Consider the following 23,110-nt stretch of genomic DNA (forward strand, 5'->3'; position numbering starts at 1 on the left):
TGTTGCTATATGTGCATGTGCAATCAAAGAGAGCTGCAAAACAAAAGCGATAATCACAATGAACGGCCAAACATGTAGTGAATATGTTGATGGTTTCATTAGTATTTCCAGTCATTTCTTAGGAAAGGTAAAGGAGGATGCGGGATATGTCACGTCTTTTGACAGTGACAGGGCTATTTAGGCACTATGGACGCTCAGTGAACATCACCTATAAACCTCACTCCTAAATGAAGGAAAAGAAAACAGAATAATTGTTTACATGAAGAGCAATGAACAAAATTTACACTAGCACTCCCTGCATGCACTGTTGGATTTAAAAAATGATTTGAAAGATGGTATTAGTGATTAAAAATATATAAAGAATTGCATTAAAGCCTAGAGTGCTTGTTGTTTTGGAATAATGGGTTTTCTGAAGGGACAATTTAGATGATAATTTTGTCAATAGTCAAACGTCTGCCTTGACACAACTTCCTTGCATGCTTGCGTAAAACACTCAAGGACGACTATGTAAAACAGGTCATTTATTAAAATTCAATATTCATTTATAAAATCATTTATAATTCATTTATACATTTATTCATTTGTAAAATTCAATAAATGTTTGAAAGTTGCACTTTAAAAACAAGAGTCCAAAACCATAAAAGAAGCAGATTGCTTTGGGGTCAGATTCCTCTCAACTTACTCATCAAATATTCTCATTTCTATTCAGGTGAAGGGGAAAAAAAAGAAATGGCTAAAATTAAGAAAATGCTCCAGAGTGATTTGAAAATAACAGTTATCTGGTTACGACAGTAATGTCGTGATGCTTCACCCTGAGTGCTGCACAGTGTCATTACCCTAACAGCTATTAAAGCAGACAGAGTGCTTTGTAATGTGGCTGAAGCTGTAGAAGGATGCAGCTTGCGTCCCCTTGCACTGACCCTGCAGCTAATGGTCCAGAACCGCTCCACCTGCTCTGTAATATCACTGGCTGAAGATGCATCCAGCCGTTTGACCAAACTAATAGAGGGACACTTCATGATTTAAAAGGGAGTGCAAGTCTGGCAGCGCCAGTGTGTGTGGGTGTGTGCAAGTGAGATTTTGTACCTTTTATCCTTGTAAAGAGCAAATGGCACCATCAAGGAAAAAATATGAGGAAAATCAAGTGCAGCCATTTTTGCCAGTTTTCACTTTAAAAGGATTTAGGACTCTGTTTAAGGGTTAAGGAGGCAATAACTAAACTAAATCCATGAGTATCTTATGGCCTTATGGACGATTACACAGGGTTGAGGGATACAGGAATTTTTGTTGGGGCTTGATATTATCCCATTTTTTACAGTCTCATCAACCAGTCACAAATATCAAGCATTACATTTTTAATGGCTTTAAATGTTCACTTAAAAAGTTAGAAATGCTTTACACGCTAACCTTTTTCCCCGCATCCTGTCTACATAATTTAAGCTTATAAATTTGCTCATTTCCAACACAGAAATGAAATCTATCTATCTATAGGATTAGTTGCTCCACTGGGACATGAGTCGAGGTCTATCAGCAAGCTTAGTAGAAAACTGCCAGCTGAATTTCATGAAAGTTGGTAGAGGTGAATTACAAGAAACACCAGAAAAATAGACGAAAAAAAAGGTTTGGTGCATTTCCAGACCACTTCGTTTAAAAGTGGAAAATAGTTCATTGATGGAGGATGTGCTTTCCAAATGTTTTTTAAAAATTATTGCTGTGCTACACTGAGGATCTTATTCTCTGAACCACATGAACCAAACTGTAGAGTTGAGTGGGCAGCTGCTTGGTTGTTACTTCAGAAAAGTCTCAAAAGTGCCATAAACCAGAAAATCACTGTAATAAAGTGGCGTGCAGAGCACAAGAAATACAAATTAAAGTGGCTGAAAAGTCAAGCAAATGAAGCCAAACTTCAGTTTCTTAAATAACCACTTGGGGTTTGGCTTAAACACAAAGGGTCAGCTTTAGAGCAGAAATACATTGTCTTACAACCAAAATATCTCTGGTTTTGATCTCTCTGGTTATTTTCTTCCTTCTGACAGCCGTGTGAAGGAGGAGTTGTATATTACTTACCTTAAAGTTAAGGATTTGGTTGATTTAAAAGACTAGTAGGTATGAACACAAGGGGCATGCTGAACTCTAGCCAGGTAGTAAATTAGCTCTCCCCATCTCTAATCAAAAAGTATCTTTGTCTGTGTCTCTACTCCAATATGGTTGCATCCACCAAAATAAACAGAAAAAAAAAAGATTTGCAAGCCAATAATTAAAAACATGTATTAGTAATATCAGTCTTTTATATAGCACAGTCAATGTCATGCTCTAAATATGCACTGTGCTCAAACATCACTTGACAAAAAATTATGCAGCCAGCTTTGCTGTTTTAGTAAGACGAAGACAATGCGACGTTAACCCCGTCTAAAGACAGGAGAAAAACAAGTTGGAGTGCTTTCCTTCAGGATAGCTAGGTGTCAGACCTTTCTTTATTCGTCAATTCCAATATAGCCCTAACACAAGTAAAATGAAATACCAGAGCCCGTATTGAACTTCGCCAACTAAAATATTGAATTCTACACAGCCCTCGTGTTTACCTCCAGTAACCTATTGATGTGTTACTCGTTTTCTCTGCTGCTTCTTAATAAATTGTGTTGTCACCTAAAAGCATTTTCTGTATCTCTTCATTTCATGTGGCTCAGTGGTCTGACATTAATGACAGAGAAGGGAATAAAGTAGCACTGAATTAAAGTCAACAGAGGTAGTGGTCAATCTCACCTTGCTACATTTGCTGTCTGCATGATTGTTGCTGAATGACTGAAATTCCCTTTCGGAGAAGTGCAGTATAATGACCTTGGAGTTTACAGTCGGTTTCACACACAGATGAACACACTGGACTGAGCGCCTCATTTATTCGAACAGAATTTGGTGATGAAAGCAGAAACACATTCACTTCTTTCTCTTTTTCTTCCTTGGTAGCTTGTTTTATTTCCCTTGCATTACACTTTTTAAAAAATGAATCTGAAGCCCTAATTAAGCATAAATGTGTGTGGTTCTTTTTGTGTCTCCAGGACCCGTCTCGAGTGGTTAGCCCAGTCATCGACATCATCAACATGGATACGTTTGCTTATGTGGCAGCCTCTGCCGATCTTCGTGGAGGTACACAACCACTTTCTTCCATCTACACTCAGAAACAAACGTCTCTGAGGCACCTTTGGGTTGTGTTTTGATGACAGAGAGAAACCCCTTTGGGTTTCTGACTTATGAGGTGGCCCTTGATGATAAGTTTGTGATGAGTTCATGAACCTGTTCTCTCTGGCTGCTGTGAACATTAAATGCTTTGAGATATTTTTTTCCTACTTCTTCTTCTTCTTCTTCTAGCAGTGACTCTTATTCGCTCATATTGGACCCCTCGAGAATAGTTGCTGTCCTTGAATCATCTTATCTTTGAAATGTGCACTAAAGTCCCTCAACCGTGTGTCCTTGAATATTCAGATTTTGTTAGAGTTGCCCTTTTTTTCTGCCCAGTTTCTACACAGATAAGTGCTGATGTCTTGGTTTTAAACTGTGCAGCGAGTGCACCAACTTTCTTTCCATCATTGTAAAGGGAACTAGAGACTGTAGGTTTATGTTCTCAAATTTAATTGTTTATTTTTAAGAAATAAACTACAACAGTCGGTCTCAAATGTCTCAAATGCTGTTTGATGTTGAAAAAGCAGAGGCATGAATCTAAATATATTTCCAAATAAAAGAACGAAACACCTTTTATTATTATTTATCATAGTTTTGTCTTTCTGTTAATAATTCTTCTAAGACAAAAAAGGCTAGCAGGTGGAATTTAGCATATTTAGTTACTCTCAGAAAATGTCCCCCAATCACATCCCCAACTTTTCAATTGTTTGATTAATTGACTACAGCATGGCATTCAGCTGTGGACTGCAGATGTTCACTTGCCTATATAACACAAACTCTGTGAAAAACATGGAGTTTCAGAGAACTGTGCTGGTCAAAAAGACTTGGGACACAACACTAATCCAACACAAGAATCAGTTTGCATGCAAGCTGTGAAAGAATGATCACATCTTCATATTTTGTATCCAAGGATCCCGACCTTCTTGTAATTTTAAAGTGGTCTTTAAAGCAATTGGTCTCCAGGCTTTCTGAAGGACTTTTAAAGTGTTTCTTTGCATATTGACTGCTTTGTCACTCATCTTCAGTCCAGTCCAGTCGCTTTACTTGACTGTTTCCAGTGTATTTTTATCGTTGTTTGTTTTCTTTTAGGTTTTTCTTTCTTTCTTTTGTTTGTTTCTTAATGATTTTATGAATCATTCAAAGAATGAACTGGTGTTGTGTGCAAACTTTGATTTAGTGTTTGTCATAATTTAAGCTTCTAGATTATTTTAGTTTGAGTTTAGTTTTAGTCGATTAAATATGATAAGATTATAGTAGACTAGACTGAAGTTGTTTCAGTTGACTAAAATATAAAGTGTAAAGGTTTGTCGTGTTTTCACCAGTGACAGTGGCGCCACATGTTTCACGTGTCTTATCTTCCTTGACATCAAATGAGAAACGTGTCCATATGGCTGCTCTTGTCTTCCTACCAAGAGTTGACATTTCATCACGTTTTGATGACAAACAGGGAGCGTGGGAGCCTCCCCCTCACACCCTGTTTTTTCTGTGACAGATCAAAACATGAAAGAAAGATTAAGCTGTGCCAAGCTACACAAGAACTGGACTCAAAATCAGTGGAAACAGGTCTTATGGTATTTTTTAGCATGACAATAATTCCAAACACACAGCCAAAGCAGTAAAAGCACACAATGGACCACTATCAGCATGGATTGGCCTCCCCAGACCTCTACATTATTTAAGTAATGAGGGTCATCTTGACAGAGAACAGAACAAAAGGCAGCAAACATGCAAAGAACTTTGAAATGTCCTTCAGGAAGCCTGGGGAACTATTCCTGAAGACTACTAATAGAAATAATAAGAAAGATACCTAAGAGAGACCGATCTCTCACTCCAACCGGTCGTGGCAGATGGCTGGCCCTCCCTGAGCCTGGTTCTGCCAGTCAGCGATTGCCTTGTATACTGTATTTCCATGTATATGTGCACTTTTAAATAAATCCCTGAACATATTGAGGGGTGGCTCAAGACTCTTGCCCAGCATTGTCTATATGTGCACAGTAGGGTTCTCTCACACAGCTTTGAAATGTGCTTAAAGTGTAGGCACATAAAATGACTCTTTGAACAGTTAACACAGTCCTTTTAATTTGATTGATATCAAATTCTTAGATATCAGTCAGTTCGTTCGCTGCCATCAGGATCCTGACATTATCTTTAAGACCATCATGCTTTTGTAAATGCTTTTTAAAACATGAAATTAGTAACTTGAATAAATCTAGAAACTGAACATTTCTATTAGCTCAGCAGGATTATACTTGCAGATGAGCTAAAGCTAAACGGCCTGAAAATAAGCCAGAACAACACATAACTGTGTTCTCTGTCTGCGATCTGCACTACCTCCCACTTTATCTGTTGACTTCATAGTACCTCTCTCCTTCCATTAGACTCTTTTACCAGTCTTATTTTCTTGGTGAAAGCAGTCCGCCAATCAATGCAGATAATAGGGCTGTCCACTGTGCACGCACAATCACACAGGAAGGAGAATCGATAGCGATAGTCGTGCTTATAAAGAGCATTTTAATTATAGATGAACCTGTCGCTGAAATCATAAAAAAGACGGTCATCAGATCCATCTGCATTGATCCTGACATTCACACACATGTTGAAGTCTAAAGACATGCCAACAGAGAGTGGAGGGGGAGTACTGTGGTAGCTAATCCGTGACCTGGTGGACTGTAAGCACACAAAAAACTACACAAGCCAACACAACATTTTCTTTGCTGAAGTTTTTCCTCTAGTATCAGAAAAATAAAATATATCTCTATTTGTCTTTTCATTAACTATTTTATATACATATTCTAAAGAAAGCATAGCATAACAGTGACCTTGATGTTTTGATACAGCACAGTAGCCTCTGTACTCAGTATTATTTAAAGCATGTTCTTTACTCTGTTGTTCTCCCTCAGGCTTTGATTGGAGTCTCCATTTTAAGTGGGAGCAGTTGTCGCCTGAACAGAGAGCCCGCCGGACTGACCCGACCCAGCCAATCAAGTAATGCACGCATACACAAAAACTCAAACATTAAAATGTATAACTGTGGGTGTATAGATTCTGAACCCAGGGCTCATTAAGTAAGTGCAGACAAGTGGAAACAGAGAAGGCAGAGAAGAGGAGGTTAAAGAGTAGGAACAAAGGACAAGAGGGGGAGTGAGGGGACAAAAGGAAAGAGATGCACTGAAGTCTGATGAAACAACAGTCGAGGATGAAAAGGAAAAAATGTAATAGCACGGGTTTAGTTGTCTTCTTAGGATGAATTCTGAACAATTAAGTTCATTAAAAACTTGAAGAGTAAATGTTTTAAAATTTCACCAAATCCAGAAGATGCTGAAGGTGAAATAAATAGATAACATTTTCATATGTTTTGTTTTACAGACTTGAGTGCAGGGTTTTATTTGTTGCTAAATAAAGTGTGTGTGTATTTTTATGTGTGTGTGCGATTGATCCATACAGCATAATTATTATTAGGGACTCTGCAGGAGAAAAAATATTTGACTCAACATTTTTAGCAGTATTTAACTCCACCAATAACATATTTCTGTCTACAAGCAGAGGTTAAAGTGGGCCAGAATGATCTGGAATAACATTCTAGCAGCTTTCATTAATAACCAATTAAGATAAAAGCAGATAAAGTAAAAATAATCTGCTTTGCTTATCCCCAATGTTGGAAAGGACAACAACCTATAACAAATATCTTCAATAAAGCAGAACAACTCAGTATCTTAAAATATAACATGACCATAAGACAAAACAAGGAGGGCTGGATTTGGATAGATCCAGCCCTCCTTACTCATCTATAATTATAACCATACACTGGACCACATTTACAGGCTGCACAACAAAATCAAGCTACTTTGAATCATATTATGAATCTCTGTGCCAAATTAGAAAGATACATGTGGATGGAGGATTGTAGCCACAGTTATAAAAGTGCAAAATTATTTGTCTTTATGTGAGGTAAAGTAGTGCAAATGGTAAGGAAGGTGATAAGTAGACAGCATCAGCAGACTGGTCAAATTTCTTTTTAGTGTATTTTTTTTCTGGCATCTCCATTCTGCCATCTTAAAACGACCCCTGTTGTCAAAATCTCACTTTTATATTTTACAGAATTTTACACACACCTGAACCTCATTAGTCTCTACTGTTTAAAAAAAAAAGGCTAAACCAAACAACGAAATCTAAACAAAGAAACAGGAATAAGATTATTCATCTAATTTACAAACTCATTTACACAAATAAATGGTTTGAAAAGTAAACAACTTCACTATGCAAAAAGGAAAAACCATTTGGTTGTACCCAGTGATGCAATCAATGACATCATGATATAAACCCCATATAAACAGGAAGTGCTGGGCCGGCCCCTCCCCCACACCTGTTTTGGATGTAAGATCTGAACAAAGGGACAAACTATTGTAAGTATAACCAAAGCAACATAACAAGTGTAATTTACCAGAAATTGACCTTTCAACAGAAGAAAATTCAAATAATCTTATGTTTCAGTAGTATTTGCTTTAAAAACATACGCATGGATGTAAACTGTAACATAAAGCTACCACAAACAAACCCGGGATAGTATGTAGAGCAAAGTTACAACAGCAATGTCTAAACTATAGCATTATGGCCAACTGTAAAATAACATGGGATAAATTATAAATATGTTTAAGGGACAAGTGGTAAATAAATTCAATCTTTTCTCAAGGTGTTAGAGCAGGTTAGCACAGTACGTGGCAGTTCAGAATATCCTCAACACATTTCTGTTGGTTTTCCAGTGGGATCACACTTAAAGTAAGCTGTGCGAGGTGATGAATGACCTCCTTTTGCTTCCAAAGAGACACGAGTGTAACTCCTCAAAGTCGTACCGTGCCCTCCTCAGTCATGCTGCCAGGATTGCTGCAGATACACGAGCTACTATTAACTGAATAATTAAAATGAGCATGGCTGGTACTGCAAAAGGTTATTGGTGATGTGGGTGGTTGATTTTTTCATTACCAAGCTGCATCAATTCATTTTACTTATAGTTGTAAAAGTACACCGAGCAGGCACAATGACCGTAACACCAACGCTATCAGTAAGGTAAAAGTTATGCAAAGGAAATCAGGACAATTAGATTTTAGAAAGCAGCCCACTGCATAAAACAATAAATAAGATAATATAATGCCATGTAAAAAGGCAGAGTATAATACAACAAGGAGCAAAAATCTAAAGAAAATTTATACAGGTGTTGTGGTGTGAGGTAAAAGTATTTCTGTCATTTGGCAGTGGAGCTGAAAGCTGAAACTGTTATTACAGAAAGCTCTGCCTTTCCAGTAAGTGGTTCAGTGGGTGGCCTGAATTAATGGCAGTTCTTTCAGTGGCCTCCTCTCTACCACAGCCACCAGTTATTTGGATGCTGCGTTTGCAGGTTTGCTACATTTAAAGATGTCTCATGCTACATCTGTGTTATTGGCAAATTGATACGTGTTACCAGCTTAGTTAATTTTTCATCTGACGTATCCCGGTGTCCCTTCCCACTGATGCAATTGAGATACTCAACAAATCAGAAAGTAGTGTCACCCTATGGTCCTGTCTGTGCTCATTTGATCACAGACTTGTCGTCCTCTTGTCGTCCCTGTCATGTGTTCATGCTTGCTGATGTCAACAAAGTTAATCTGGGAAAACGTCCGTACCTACAGAGTGGCTGGTAATTTCAAACAGCTCAACAAATACCACCAAGCATACATACAAACAAAAAAGTTGATATTTTATATAAAAGTTGTGATGTTCTGATTAAATTTATATTATTTTTTTTTTAAAACGATGATACTGTACTTTTGCCAAAGGTTATACTAGACAGTAGGTGCAGATTATGGAACTGTGGAGTTTGCAGTAGTGTGATTTATAGTAATTGATGATGCAGATGCAGAACAGCCTGTAGCATCCATTGGCACTGTTAGGTCAAAGGTACCAGACTTTAAATTAAACGTAAGCTGATGGTGGTTTTTAATATTGCTCACCAAATGTAACTTTTTTAGAAAACAGTCCGGGTGGAATCAAACCCAAACCCCTGCAGTCTTTCACCATATAGCTCACCCCACTTATTCTTAGCAAAGTAATATTTCTCTGCTACACCAAATTGTACCACCTTCAAATTCCCTTTTTAACCCATTTCTATAATATTTTTGTTGGAATTGCTTTTTGGTCCAATTATTTATACTTTTTATTTTATCTTATAATAAACTTGCCACACTCATGTGCTTGTTACTCATTTCAAACCAGATTTCTTATTATTTTCTTATTATTGATACTTTTAAAGCTAAACTGTGAAGGTTTTCTTCACTTTTGTGTTTTTTTGTGCATAAACGTTCAGAAACATATAGACAGAGAGCAGTCAAAGAAATGGTTGAAAACTGAGGCGCATAAAACTAAAACAGCATCAAAATTCACACCCAATATTTCCTTTTATTAAGTCCACATTGGCAAATAGAAATGCAGCTATGCCTTCCAGCAACGCATTCCTCAGTGTGCAATAGTTTTTCATGTGTTTACATTTGCCTTTGGGAAGTTATTAAAAACAAAAATCTACTGATTTTGCCTTTCAGGCCCATTTTTCTGCTTTTATTAAAAAAACCTGAACCCATTGTCATCCTTCTCTTTGTGGAATTTTTGTATTTGTTATGTATGTTCTATTCAAATATAGAGTAATGATATATGTATAATATGAAGTGTATATAATGAATATCTTGTTTTTGTACAATGAGCTTAAACTTTTGTCTTTACAGTCTAAATTTCTCTATAGGTTGTTTATTATGAATGCATGTAAGTTTATCAGACCTCATTAGCCCCCGAGAGGGACAATGGACCCCCTAATTATCCTCTACCTAATCAAATGAGCCAAGGTGTGAAAACGGGTATAGGTCACAATCAGCCAAGGTTTCGATGAGCTAATTGTGAAACCTAGGCCCACCCTATCATGTGACTTCTTGAGGTCAGACGGCCCAGGATGTGAGTGGGCATTAAGGCGTCTGGGAAGGGATCTCAAAACTGGATTGTAGATGGCAGACAGTTGGTGTCATAAACTACCACCTCTGTTCAAAGATGGTCGCTCACAGTGGACATAGATGGCCTCTTTTACTCCTCTTTCAAACCATCTGTCCTCTCTGTCCAAAATGTGAACATTGGCATCCTCGAAGGAGTGACCTTTGTCCTTTAGATGCAGATGGACCGCCGAGTCTTGTCCCGCGTTTATGAAGTGGCTGTTTGGTCTCTCCAATGTAGAGGTCTGGGCATTCCTCGCTACACTGTACAGCATACACTACATTGTTAAGAGGTTCTTAAAAGGTTCCTTTTTCATAAAGCTTAAACTTACTGTTGGATCAGGTGACCCTGAACCATCCTTCATCATGATGCTATAGGCTCAGTCTGTTGTGGTAGCTGCCATGATGGTCTGAGCACTTCTTCTGAATCTCTGCCTTCTTTTAAGCCACTATACATTTAAATGCCAGCGTTGAATTCCATTAACTATTATCTACCGTCAACCTCCAACCACACATAGTAGGTGGCTGCTTTTCTCTGGGCTTGGTTCTTCTGGGGGTGCCTTCCTGTAAAAAGGGAGTTCTTTCTCCCCATTTTCAAGTGCTTGTTAATCGGTATCACCCATCAGATCATTGGGTTTCTTTCTTTAATATTGCAGGATCATTACGTTAGTATAAAAAGTGCATCGAGATGTGTTGTTGTGAACCAGTACTAGAAAACAACTGCTGAATTCATAAAATTCCAAATAGACCACAGTAAATGCAGCTGACTAACTAATGTTGGTTACCTTATGTGCTATACTGCATGTAGACTAATTTTTAATAAAAAGCCCCAATACATAATTAATTTAAAAAGGCAGTAATGGCCCACAATCACAGACTGTCAGATTAGTGCTTACAAAAAAGCTTCTATGTCTACAAAATGTAATTTTCTGTGGGGTGCTGTGATTAATGGCAGTGCTGATGTGCCCCACCACTGCTAGAATAAAAAAAAATGCAGTTCAGAAATCAGTAAGAAATTAATCATCCTGCTCTGACCTTTTATTACTGCAGTGACCTCAGCAGGGTTGTGGCAGGCTGACCTCATCAGAAAAATAACAATAGCGGTCAATTTTGATTGGGTTAAAATAACTGCTGTTTACAGAGGCAGCCTCCTAAGGTCATGTAAGTAAAACCTCCAACCTTTCTCAGACAGGTGTTGACTGAGGCCATATATATATATAATGAAAGAGAAGTTTGACTTCTAACCTTTAATTACACTGTTATTTTTATCCAAATCATTTTCTTTTTCCTAAACACTGCCAAGTAGTTTAGTTGCCAAACCCAAGTGAACAATTTGTCAAAATTGTTATTTTCTAAACCTAACAACTAAAACTGTGTGGAAAAAAATATAAATAATTGAAACAATATTGTGTACTTACTAAACAAACTTATATAAAATGAACTTTTCTTTTCTTTTTGGTCTTTTAGTTAAGTTTCTGTGGTTTTGAGTGATGCTGAGTTTTTTTGTGATATGATGCTTAAGTTTTGATTTGAATCCATTTGTTATTCTAGCCTCCCTGTGTTTCCCTGTCTGTTCTCCACTTTGTCTTACTATGTTTAGGTTAGTCTCCGTGTTTCCAGTGTCTTCTCTTTCTTTCCTGTGTTGCTTTAACATTTAGTGTTCTTTCGTTTTTGTTGCAATAGTTTTAGTTTCTCCATATGTGATCGTCCTGAATAAACACAAAAATCGGCTTTAATGCTGTTAACTCACAAGAAACAAAACAACCATGAAGGACGATGCAACAAAGCAAGACTGAGACAATACACACACACACACACACACACACACACACACACACACACACACACAGGATAACGAGGGCAGAGGTAACAGGTGGGAACACAACTGAGAATAATTAACTTAATGAGTCGGGGGAACCAACACACGGAACAACAGTCGCCAAAATAAAATATGGAAGAGAGCCACAGCAGAATGGGGAGACAGCACTAACTTGACACAAACAGACAAAAAAACAGAGAGCGAGAAGACTGAAGGAACATCATGAGAACACAAAGGGGAACTAACAAACCTGACGTCATCTAAAGCTGAACTAAAAGCAAGAGGCACATAAACTAACTCTCAGAAGCACAAGAAATCTTTGGCTCATTTGGTGGTTCGACACTGGCACTTAAATCTACTCAAGTTTAGTTTAAATTTAGTGAAACATTGTGGTTTAGACTAAAATCCGCCCCTTCACAACACCAACCCTGCACTGCTGAGCTTGATGCCTTGGAAATGAAAGCAGGTTGCATAAGGACACATTGGCTGTGATGAAAAACCTAATATGCTAAAAGTTTACAAAACCTCAAATCATCGATGCCTGACAAATCATTTGCTGTGGAGAGATGAACAAACAAACAAAGGGAAGCCACAAGAGCCACAGAGCAAACACACACGCACGGTTATAAATAATAAACTTTGGCACTGCTCCTTCGTCATAAGTCAGATTGGTGGCAGGAACCCAGATTTGCTGCTGTGCCAACTTATGACTGCCTGACTTCATGCATGGTTTTTATTTTTATGTTTTGGTGGAGGCAGCGGGGCAGGCAATCACATATGGTGCGTGTGTGTGTGTGTCCCTGTGTTTGTGTTTTGGAGATTAATGTAGAAAGACTGTGGAAAGGTTGTAGCTTGTTCACTGTCATGGTTTCTACCTGCAAGTCAATGCAATGCTTTTATCTGCCATGTCAACCTCGTTACCAAGAGTTACCATTTATGCATTTATAAACTATACGTATGAAGACCATGATTGGCATTATGTATTTCAAAGCCTCCAACCCTAACCTTTACAACCACATACATCATATATATGCACTGTAACCTGTAACACAGATACTCGAGGAGATGAGTTGGGGTGCTTTTCACCACTTTTTTTTTAACAGCATCAGTTTTTGGAACAAATAAACACACAGGGGCAGTTGAACATTTAGAAGTGCTTTCATTTACTCTTATCCTGGTGTTTCAACCATGCAAACATTTCCATCTAGTATTAATTTACTTCTAGAAACAAGTTTCACCACTTAGCAGCCGTCTCAGTAATAACATAAAAACTGCGTGCATAAAATCACCATCTATCCATCCATATAATATCTTTACTACAATATTTAGTGGATGTGCCAGCTGCAGTATAGTTGAAAACTTCTGCTGCACCACATTTTCCCATATTTATCCTGCATGTCCTGTTTTCTCCTCTGCATTGATGATAAACACTGTAAATGTATTTTGGTACTTACTTACTGCAACATAAAAAATAAAAAAAATCAAACCTTTGCTGTCAACCAGGGGTCTGAAACTTTTAGTGCTCAGTTTCATTCTCTGCTGTCTTTAATTCTGTAATTCATTCTTTATGTGTATTTCTCAGTCCTTCATAGCTTGTCTTCATTTAGTCCACAACTGCTAACAAAAACATGCCTGTGCCTGCTTATCACCTCTAATCTAGCTTCCCTTCATTGGGCAACATTCAGAATTCATTGTAAAATGTAGTAATTTCATGGGCAGGCTCCTCCTATTATTGCATTAGTTGGCCTGTCCAATCATCTGGTCAGAGTCTTTTCACTGTACTGTGGTCTTCTTTTAAATTCAGACACAAGGCTGTAGGAACCTTTGGAACAGCCTTCCTAAGCTCCTCCGGTCAGGGGTCCGTTCTTCGTACCTCACTTACTACATCCAAGATCAAATGACACATCCAAGATCAAATCATCGCGCTAACTTTGAGCTCGCTATTCCGGTTCTCCGAACACACCTGTTGTTGACGATTAGTACAGCTGGATGAAGTAATGTGAGATCACTGGGTGGCTTAAAAGGGGCTACGCATCGATAGTAGAAACATTGATCGGCAACCCTTTGATTGGTCGGCGAAAATGTCAAAGGAGCGCGCTCAGTATTTTTCGGCAGCAGAGCAAGAACTCTTGATTGAGGGATTTCAGGAGTTTCAGAGTTTAATTAAAACGCAAGGGAACACTGCAAAGGCTGCAAAAGCAAGGAGAGAGGGCTGGCAGAAAGTTGCTGACAAATTAAACTCGTAAGTAATTTAATAATAATAATAATAATGGATTGGATTTATATAGCGCTTTTCAAGGCACCCAAAGCGCTTTACAATACCACTATTCATTCACTCTCACATTCATACACTGGTGGAGGCAGCTAAGGTTGTAGCCACAGCTGCCCTGGAGCAGACTGACAGAAGCCAGGCTGCCATATCGCGCCATCAGCCCCTCTGGCCAACACCAGTAGGCAGTAGGGTAAATTTATTATATTACACTATATTATATTGTATTATATTATATTATATTATATTACATTATATCCTCTTTCACATTAGAGCCACGACAGGACCCACTAGAACATGGGAACAAGTAAAAGTGAAATATAAGAATATTCTACAGAATGGTAATATCTATCACTTATATTGCTTTTAGTCTCTTGGAAAGAGACCCTGAAATAATCTGTTTGTTTGTTCATAACAGCAACCAAGAAAAGGGCAGAGCAACAAAAGACAGGTGGTGGTCCTGCACCCCCTCGTCAACAAGTTGGTTAAGTGAATAATACCCTCACGGGAAAATCGATATCTCTCTATGAGCACACTGTCGCGCTGAGCTAAAGGATCCTGTCTATCCCGCAATATACGCTGAGTTCTGAAAACTCTCCTTATCAATCTTGCACCTTCCGCAATGGGTGGCTCGCATATATGGACAGGACATGGCTGCGACAGACTTCCCAAATCCACCTTCGCTTTTATAGCCATGGTCTCTCATCTTGATTACACGAAGTAATTTACAATTACTACTCTGAAATATGAATTACATCTGAAATAATCAAATACATGAAATAGAATGATTAATAGTACATTTCCCTTTTTTTAGGAAATGACCTGTATGTATCTGTATGGAATCAATAAAAGGATCAAGTACTGCATTAACTTTAGTTACATTGATAATATTTATTTATGGTAAAACAGTGGTAAAATATCGCTGTTGCTTTCATATAAATGAAGCGGACATACCTGAGTGGGGCGCGATCTAATCCTGTTTACATAAAGTAAGCCTGCTCCCGAGCAGGTTTACGCTTACGGATCTGTTGCTATGATAGCAAGTCCCGGATGAGCTTTGGAGAACCGAACGATCCAAGATCACGCGAAATCGTCAACAATCAAATCCAGCTAACTTACTTAGCGAGGGACGAAGAACGGACCCCAGGTCAATCTGTGCTTTGGTTAAATTACTGCTGAAAACACATTTTTGTATGTATGCACACTTTTCTAATGTGTGTTTTCTCCAAACTGAAAAGCACTTTGTATCTGTGTCAGAAACTGCAATACAAATAATAATGGTAATTATTATTATTGTTACTTATTTCAGTGAAACTGCTCCATAATGCAGTGATTTAAACATTTGTCTAACAAGAAAAAGATCCTGTAAAAGCTCGAAGTGTGCAGACAGACTCGCTGTGGTCACCTTTTGTGAATAAGGGAGAAGCTGAAAGTAGCTTTATTTAAGTGAAACTGCGGTAATGTCATCTGAAAAAGGAACGCGGTGGGCGGTCGATTGTGATGAGGTCTGCATTCCCGTAACTTTTGAGCTTAATTTCTTAAATGATTATTACTGAGATTTCTGCTGTTCCAGTCCTATGTCACATCATTGCTGCTACACTGTGTGGTGTTGTCCGATCGGCCTCGACACTCTAGAGAAAAAATAGCCCTCGAGCATCAGTCCTCATAAAGATAGGGACACATACACATAAATGTCCACAAATAAACACAGTCTTGTTTGTCTCATCCTATTCATTGCATTTGCCAAGTTATTTTATGCCATTTAACATCCTCACTTTCTGCAGTCAAAGTCTTATGCACACACACACACACACACACACATACTGCTACATTCCTTTAAACACACAAGGACAAATTGAGCTTGAAAAGAGTTTATGTTCTGCCACCCACATACGGACACACACACTCGGGGTGCTATTTGCAGGCGATGACAGCGGGATAATTGTTGATAAACAGAGGGTATTTGATGGCGCATGCTGGCCTTCAGCTATTCAGTCGTCTCATTGTCCTGCATGTGTCTGTGTGATTGTGTGTGTGTGTTTGCGTTATGGCAAACAGAAAGAAAACGGCAAAACTCAAAGAGAAACTACACAGGAGCTCCTCGTGTTTGGATTAGATCTGATGAGATTCTGGAGAAATGTGAGGACAAATGTAAGCAGCACAAGCACGTGTGAGGGCTGAAGCTTTTACTTTTCTTTCACATGTTTATGTGTAGCTAAAAAGTTAGGGTAGTGAAGGTAGTGAAGATTTATGCTTTTGAAACTTTTCATAAATGTTTTTTTTTTAATCTGTTTTGTCATCTCTGGATGTTTTCGGGTCAGTAGTGAGACATAAATCTAGTAGACATGCTTAGGACTTAATTACAAATTACAAGGAAATGTTTTTCTCATCTTGTGACTCCCTTATTTTCCCTCTTTTGTTGTTTCTCTGACAGGACCCCCATCATTGCAGGCGGACTCTTTGTGATTGACAGGTCCTGGTTCAATCACCTTGGAAAATACGACACTGCCATGGACATTTGGGGTGGTGAGAACTTTGGTGAGTCATCGTACTTGGAAGAAAGGTGCTGTGAAGTTTAGAGGGAACTCGTAAAACATTGGAAACTAATATTAACTGTTTAAGCAGTAATATTAATGATGTTTTCTGTTGAGTAATTACATTTTTGCCACTTCTACATTTTTAAAATCATTTTATTTTTGTTGTTACAGACCACCCATCTCAAATGGACTAAACCAGTGAAACCATTATATCCTAACATTGGCAAAAAGTCAACCATCCATTTATGAAACACAAAATAAATATCTCAAGCTGCATTTTCATCAGTATCTTTTCAAATCAAATCAAATCAAATCACTTTTATTGTCACATCACATGTGCAGGTACATTGGTACAGCACATGTGAGTGAAATTCTTGTGTGCGAGCTTCACAAGCAACAGAGTTGTGCAAAATACAATAATGTAAACAAGCAAAATACAAGAATGGCTACATCTGAAACTAATAAATATATGTACAATATATAATAGTATATGCATTTCTGGATGTGTATACTAAATATTTTTCTACGTGTGTGTGTGTGTGTGTTTGTGTGTGTGTGTGTGTGTGTACACATATTTTACAAATTAAATAGAGTAAACAATAAATAAAATATATAAAAATATACAGAGTTGAGACATGTGCAAAACAGTGGCATTACTGTACAGTATGGAGTGCATAATGTTAAAGTTCCAGTAGTGAAGCTGAGGTGTCTATGAAGTGTTCAGCAGTCTGATGGCCTGGTGGAAGAAGCTGTCTCTCAGTCTGCTGGTTCGGGACCGGATGCTGCAGAACCTCCTTCCTGATGGAAGTAGTCTGAACAGTTTATGGCTGGGGTGACTGGAGTCCTTGATGATCCTCCCCGCTTTCCTCAGGCACCGCTTCCTGTAGATGTCTTGGAGGGAGGGAAGCTCACCTCCAATTATCCGTTCAGAGCACCGCACTACTCTGGGCCGCACTACACTGGGCGACCGTGGCTCAGGGGGTTGGGAATCGCATCTGTAACCGGAAGGTCGCCGGTTCGATCCCTGGGCTCTCTGTCCTGGTCGTTGTGTCCTTGGGCAAGACACTTCACCCTACTTGCCTACTGGTGTTGGCCAGAGGGGCCGATGGCGCGATATGGCAGCCTCGCTTCTGTCAGTCTGCCCCAGGGCAGCTGTGGCTACAACCGTAGCTTGCCTCCACCAGTGTATGAATGTGAGAGTGAATGAATAGTGGCATTGTAAAGCGCTTTGGGTGCCTTGAAAAGCGCTATATAAATCCAATCCATTATTATTATTACTCGCTGGAGAGCTTTGCAGTTGTAGGCGGTGCTGTTGCCATACCAGGTGGTGATGCATCCAGTGAGGATGCTCTCAATGGCACAGTGATAGAAGGTCCTGAGGATGCGGGGGCTCATGCTGAATCTTTTCAGTCTCCTGAGAAAGAAGAGGCGCTGCTGCGCCTTCTTCACTGTTTTGTTTGTGTGTACTGACCATGTAAGATCCTCAGCCAGATGTACACCAAGGAACCGGAAGCTGCTCACTCTCTCCACAGCAGCGCCGTTGATGGTGATGGGGGTGTGTACTTCTCTGCACCTCCGGAAGTCCACTATCAACTCCTTTGTCTTTGCGACGTTGAGGGTGAGATGGTTGTCTTGACACCAGTGGGTCAGGGCGCTGACCTCCTCCCTATAAGCCGTCTCATCACCATTGGTGATAAGACCCACCACTGTAGTGTCGTCCGCAAACTTCACAATGATGTTGGAGTTGTTAGTGGCCGTGCAGTCGTAGGTGTAGAGTGAGTATAGGAGAGGGCTCAGTACACATCCCTGTGGAGCACCAGTGTTCAGTGTGATGAGGTGATGCTGCCCAGTCTGACCACTTGGCGTCTGCCAGACAGGAAGCTAAGGATCCAGCTGCAGAGGGAGCTGCTCAGTCCTAGATCCTGCAGTTTCCTGTCCAGCTTCGAGGGAACGATGGTATTGAATGCTGAGCTGTAATCTACAAACAGCATTCTCACATACGTGTCTCTCTTCTCCAGGTGTGACAGGGCAGTATGTAGTGTCAGGGCTATGGCATCATCAGTGGACCTGTTGTGGCGGTATGCGAACTGAAGAGGGTCCAGTGAGTCGGGTAGTGCAGAGCAGATGAAGTCCCTGACCAGCTTCTCGAAGCATTTGCTTACGATGGGGGTCAGGGCTACAGGTCGCCAGTCGTTCAATGAGGAGATGGTGGAGGATTTGGGTACAGGGACGATGGTGGCCATTTTGAAGCAGGCTGGGACTACAGACAGAGAGAGGGAAAGGTTGAAGATGTGCGTGAACACTCCAGCCAGCTGAGCCGCGCATGACTTGAGGACGCGGCCGGGAATCCCGTCCGGACCAGTAGCTTTGCGTGCGTTCACCTTCCTGAAGCACCTCCGCACATCCTCCTCAGACACAGTGTGTGCACTGACGTCATCCGCGGTGCGCACACTGTCCGGTCTCATGGTGTTCGCTGTGTCGAATCTAGCGTAGAATACGTTTAGATCCTCACACAGAGAGGCCGTGGTCTGCGGTGTGCTGGTTTTCCCTCTAAAGTCTGTGATCGTGTTTAGTCCCTGCCACATACTCCGAGGGTTGTCAAACTGTTGCTCCACCCTGTCCCTGTACTCACGTTTGGCTGCTTTGATCGTCTTCCGGAGTTGGTAATGTGCGTGTTTGTAGTCCGATGTGTTCGCGGAGGCAAAGGCGGTGCTCCGTGCCGTGCGAACATCTCCGTTAATCCAGGGTTTTTGATTTAGGAAGGATTTAACTGTTCTGGATGGGACGACATCTTCCATGCATTTCCTGATAAATCTGCAGACTGAGTCTGTGTACTCGTCAATGTCCCTAGCAGCCACGTGAAACATTTCCCAGTCCGCGTGATCAAAACAGTCCCGCAGCGCAGACTCCGATTGGTCCGTCCAACAGTGCACCGCCCTCCGGGTTGAAGCTTCCTGTTTCAGCTTCTGCCTGTAGGCGGGCAGGAGCAGGATGGAGCGGTGATCTGATTGGCCGAATGGGGCGCGGGGGAGGGCTTTGTACGCATCCCGGAAAGAGGTGTAGCAGTGGTCGAGTAGCCGGTCTCCACGCGTGTTAAAATGGATGTGTTGGTGGAGTTTGGGTGAGACTTTCTTCAGGTTTCCCTTATTAAAGTCTCCGGCTGTGATAAACGCCGCCTCTGGGTGTGCGGTTTCCTCGCTGCTGATCGCGCTGTACAGTTCCCTGAGTGCTCGGTCAGTGTCGGCTTGTGGGGGAATGTAAACAGCCGTAATAATCACTGCTGTAAATTCCCTCGGTAGCCAGAATGGCCGGCACTTAATCATCAGGTACTCCAGGTCCGGTGAGCAGAAGGATTTGACCGGGTGCACGTTCGCATAATCACACCAGCTGTTGTTGATCATGAAACACACACCACCGCCTCTGCTTTTCCCAGTAAGATCCTGTGACCTGTCCGCGCGATGCACGGAGAACCCCGGTAGTTGTATTGCGGAGTCCGGTACCTTGTCCGATAGCCAGGTTTCTGTGAGGCAGATCACGCAGCAGTCCCGCATCTCTCGCTGGAATGAGATCCGTGCCCGAAACTCGCACAGCTTGTTCTCCAGAGACTGCACATTAGCCAGTAATAAACTGGGTAACAGTGGTCTGTTAGTGCGCCGTCTCAGTCGAACCAGAACGCCAGATCTTCTCCCTCTGCGTCGGCGTTTGCGGCCTCCAGGGCCAGAGAACAAAGGCGTCTCAGGTGAGATGAATGGGGGGTCTGCAAACGGAGCGTCCGTGTTGCAAAACTTGAACTCCGGAAAGTTATAAGAAAGACCGTCTTTTATGTCCAGTAAGGTTTGTCGGTCGTACACAAGGAGACAAGTGCTGCTCGTGAAAAAATAAAGGAAAAGTAAAATTAAACACAGAAGAAAGCCGTTGCTTGGGGGAGCTCGCGATGAGGCTGCCATACTCGGCGCCATCTTGATTTTGGTTATTTACATTCAGTCAGTCCACTCTCACTGCAAAGAAACTGGAATGTATCTTTGGACCAAAGGAGGCCCACATTTTCAGTTTCCTATGAGCTGCATTAGGCTTTAACTGCCAGTGTTGCTTCGGGGTGAGTCTGGCCACAGTGACACAGTCACAGCTCCACATCAGGAGCTCAGCTCAGATTAGCCCACAGACTATTTTCCTGTGCCATGACTGGGCATAAGAGTCCAAAGTAAATCAGATTAGGTCAAAATGTGTCTTCTGTCAGGCTGTGGATGGTGTCTTTGTCAGTACGAGGGCCATAAAACTGATTCAGACATAAGTCCAATTAAATTAGCTCGAGTTCGAACCATGACTGATGATTGTCATGCATTTTTAATGATTTAGTGCAAGGCGTAGTTACAGTGTGCATCAAAACAGCAGGATAACCTGAGTCATTTGTATGGGATCAGGTCCACTCTAACCTGGCTGATCGTAGCCAGGTTAGCCAAAGACACTTAAATTACTGAATGCCAATGTGCAGACTCAAAAATGCATTTGTCCTAGCTGCCACTGGTCTTTTGAATAGTGTTTTTTATGTTTTATATGATTTGTTATTTATTGCATTTTGCTTTATGGTTGTGTGATTGATCCTTTATCCCAAAACATTTAAAAGTCCAAATATAAGGTGTTCTTCCCTGCAGATTTCACATTATGCAAAAACACATCAAGTAACGCAGATTGGTCCTTTTATCAGAGGAGTTATTACCAAATGTAAGGAGTTAACAAATTCTACAAATTCTTCTTCGCTCTTCCCTTATCGTCTCGTCTCTTCTCTTCTGTGGCAAATTAAGGTATTCTGTGTTAAATTAAATGACGACTGCATTCATTATTATTTCTCAAGGTACAAAATATAAGCAGGAGAAAATATTAGTCAAGCGCTCAATCTTATTTGCTAATGTTTGCAACATGCAGCTTACTGCCAGTTGCGCTGATTTTTAACACTGGAAAAAAGCATGTAGGATTTTTTTACGTTTATTGAAATGAACTGACTTCTCCTGTGTAACTACAAAATAAGTCGCCACTTAAAAAAACAACAACTCTCAAATGACATCCTGTACTTGTGTACAACTTAGCTTAGAGAATAACTTCATCTAAAAACATCATAACATCACAGAGAAACCTGCTGGATGTCTGGAAACTTGAACATCGTCACAAAATTTGTAGGATTATTACCTTAAGGGAAAAAATCAGGTCAGAATCAGTGAGTGGATAAATTATTAGCGGGTATGAGTTTCTCTCATGTTCAATAAATTTGGTACCTAACAAATTAAAGGTATTCATCACATTAATGCCAATTCCTATAAAAACCCAGAATTGCCATAAAGCAGTTACCGTATCACTTTGTACCATTGCACACAAAGGTCTAATTTGCCCAGAGATAAGGCACTATATCATGATCAGCTTTAATGAGCTCAGTGCTTCGGTTACAAGAAAGCCAAACCTCCTCTTCACCTGCAGTTCTACTGTTTCACATCTAAACTGTATTTTCTTCACTATAGTTTTAGCAACCCTGTCTTCTCACCACCAACATTCAGAAATGATTAATTTACCCAGAGCAAATCTGTGTGGTTGTCATGTTCACTGGCAGAATGATGCTTTAATGCAAGATTCATGTTTTTTATGGTTTTAGTTAAATATTTAAAACGTTAGCTTTCACTTGAAGGAGGAAATGGGCTAGTTTGCTTTTTTCATTTTATACCAAACGCTGCTATTATTTCCTAATCATAATCAATCTTAAATAACAGTGCGAGGTGCAGCCATAGTTAATAAGCATGCCTAAATTTAATTCCTCATTGTGCTTCCAGTTCTGCTGAAATTTTTAGATGGCTATTATATGATGGATGTCCCATTTTGATGGCTTACACCTACAGTCTGTGATTTCACCACATGAATCAAAATTGCACCAACTTCAGTGTCAAGAAGACTCGAGTTTCATGTCAGGTATCATCACTTGTGATGAGAACTGTGTCTCTGTCTGCAGCTCTGAGACAAAACAGCAGTTTTCAGCAAAAACAGAGACTCAGTGTGCAAGTTTGAAGGTTAAGCATCAGGTCAGGGGTATTAACACGAGCATACTTGCCATTTTGTTTTGACTTTCACAACACACAAAGACACTGTTGCCCAGAGTCACACTGTCATGGCAGAATTATACCATCATGTCCAGTGGTGTCTGAAAGATAACATCTATTGCAAACCAGCTGAACTGTGCATGTGCCACTGTACCCTAGCACACAGCACAACCTTCACTTACCACGAGCTCGACCAGATGCTCTCTGTAACCTTGTCCTTTTCC

The 23,110-nt window shown here is 40.3% G+C and overlaps 1 protein-coding gene across 1 annotated transcript in view; it reads left to right on the plus strand.

Annotated features, from left to right (window-relative positions):
• Window positions 1–23,110, plus strand: part of galnt14 (UDP-N-acetyl-alpha-D-galactosamine:polypeptide N-acetylgalactosaminyltransferase 14 (GalNAc-T14)) — a 215,375-nt gene that overhangs the window by 157,645 nt on the left and 34,620 nt on the right. Inside the window, exons 7-9 of the mRNA XM_040017048.1 lie at window positions 3,057–3,144; window positions 6,078–6,162; window positions 16,704–16,807. Coding sequence (XP_039872982.1) covers window positions 3,057–3,144; window positions 6,078–6,162; window positions 16,704–16,807 — 277 coding nt within the window. The remainder of the gene's footprint in view (window positions 1–3,056; window positions 3,145–6,077; window positions 6,163–16,703; window positions 16,808–23,110) is intronic.

The sequence above is a fragment of the Simochromis diagramma genome, unplaced genomic scaffold, assembly GCF_900408965.1.
Source record: "Simochromis diagramma unplaced genomic scaffold, fSimDia1.1 OVJJ01000802.1, whole genome shotgun sequence".
NCBI classification, from domain to species: Eukaryota; Metazoa; Chordata; class Actinopteri; order Cichliformes; family Cichlidae; genus Simochromis; species Simochromis diagramma.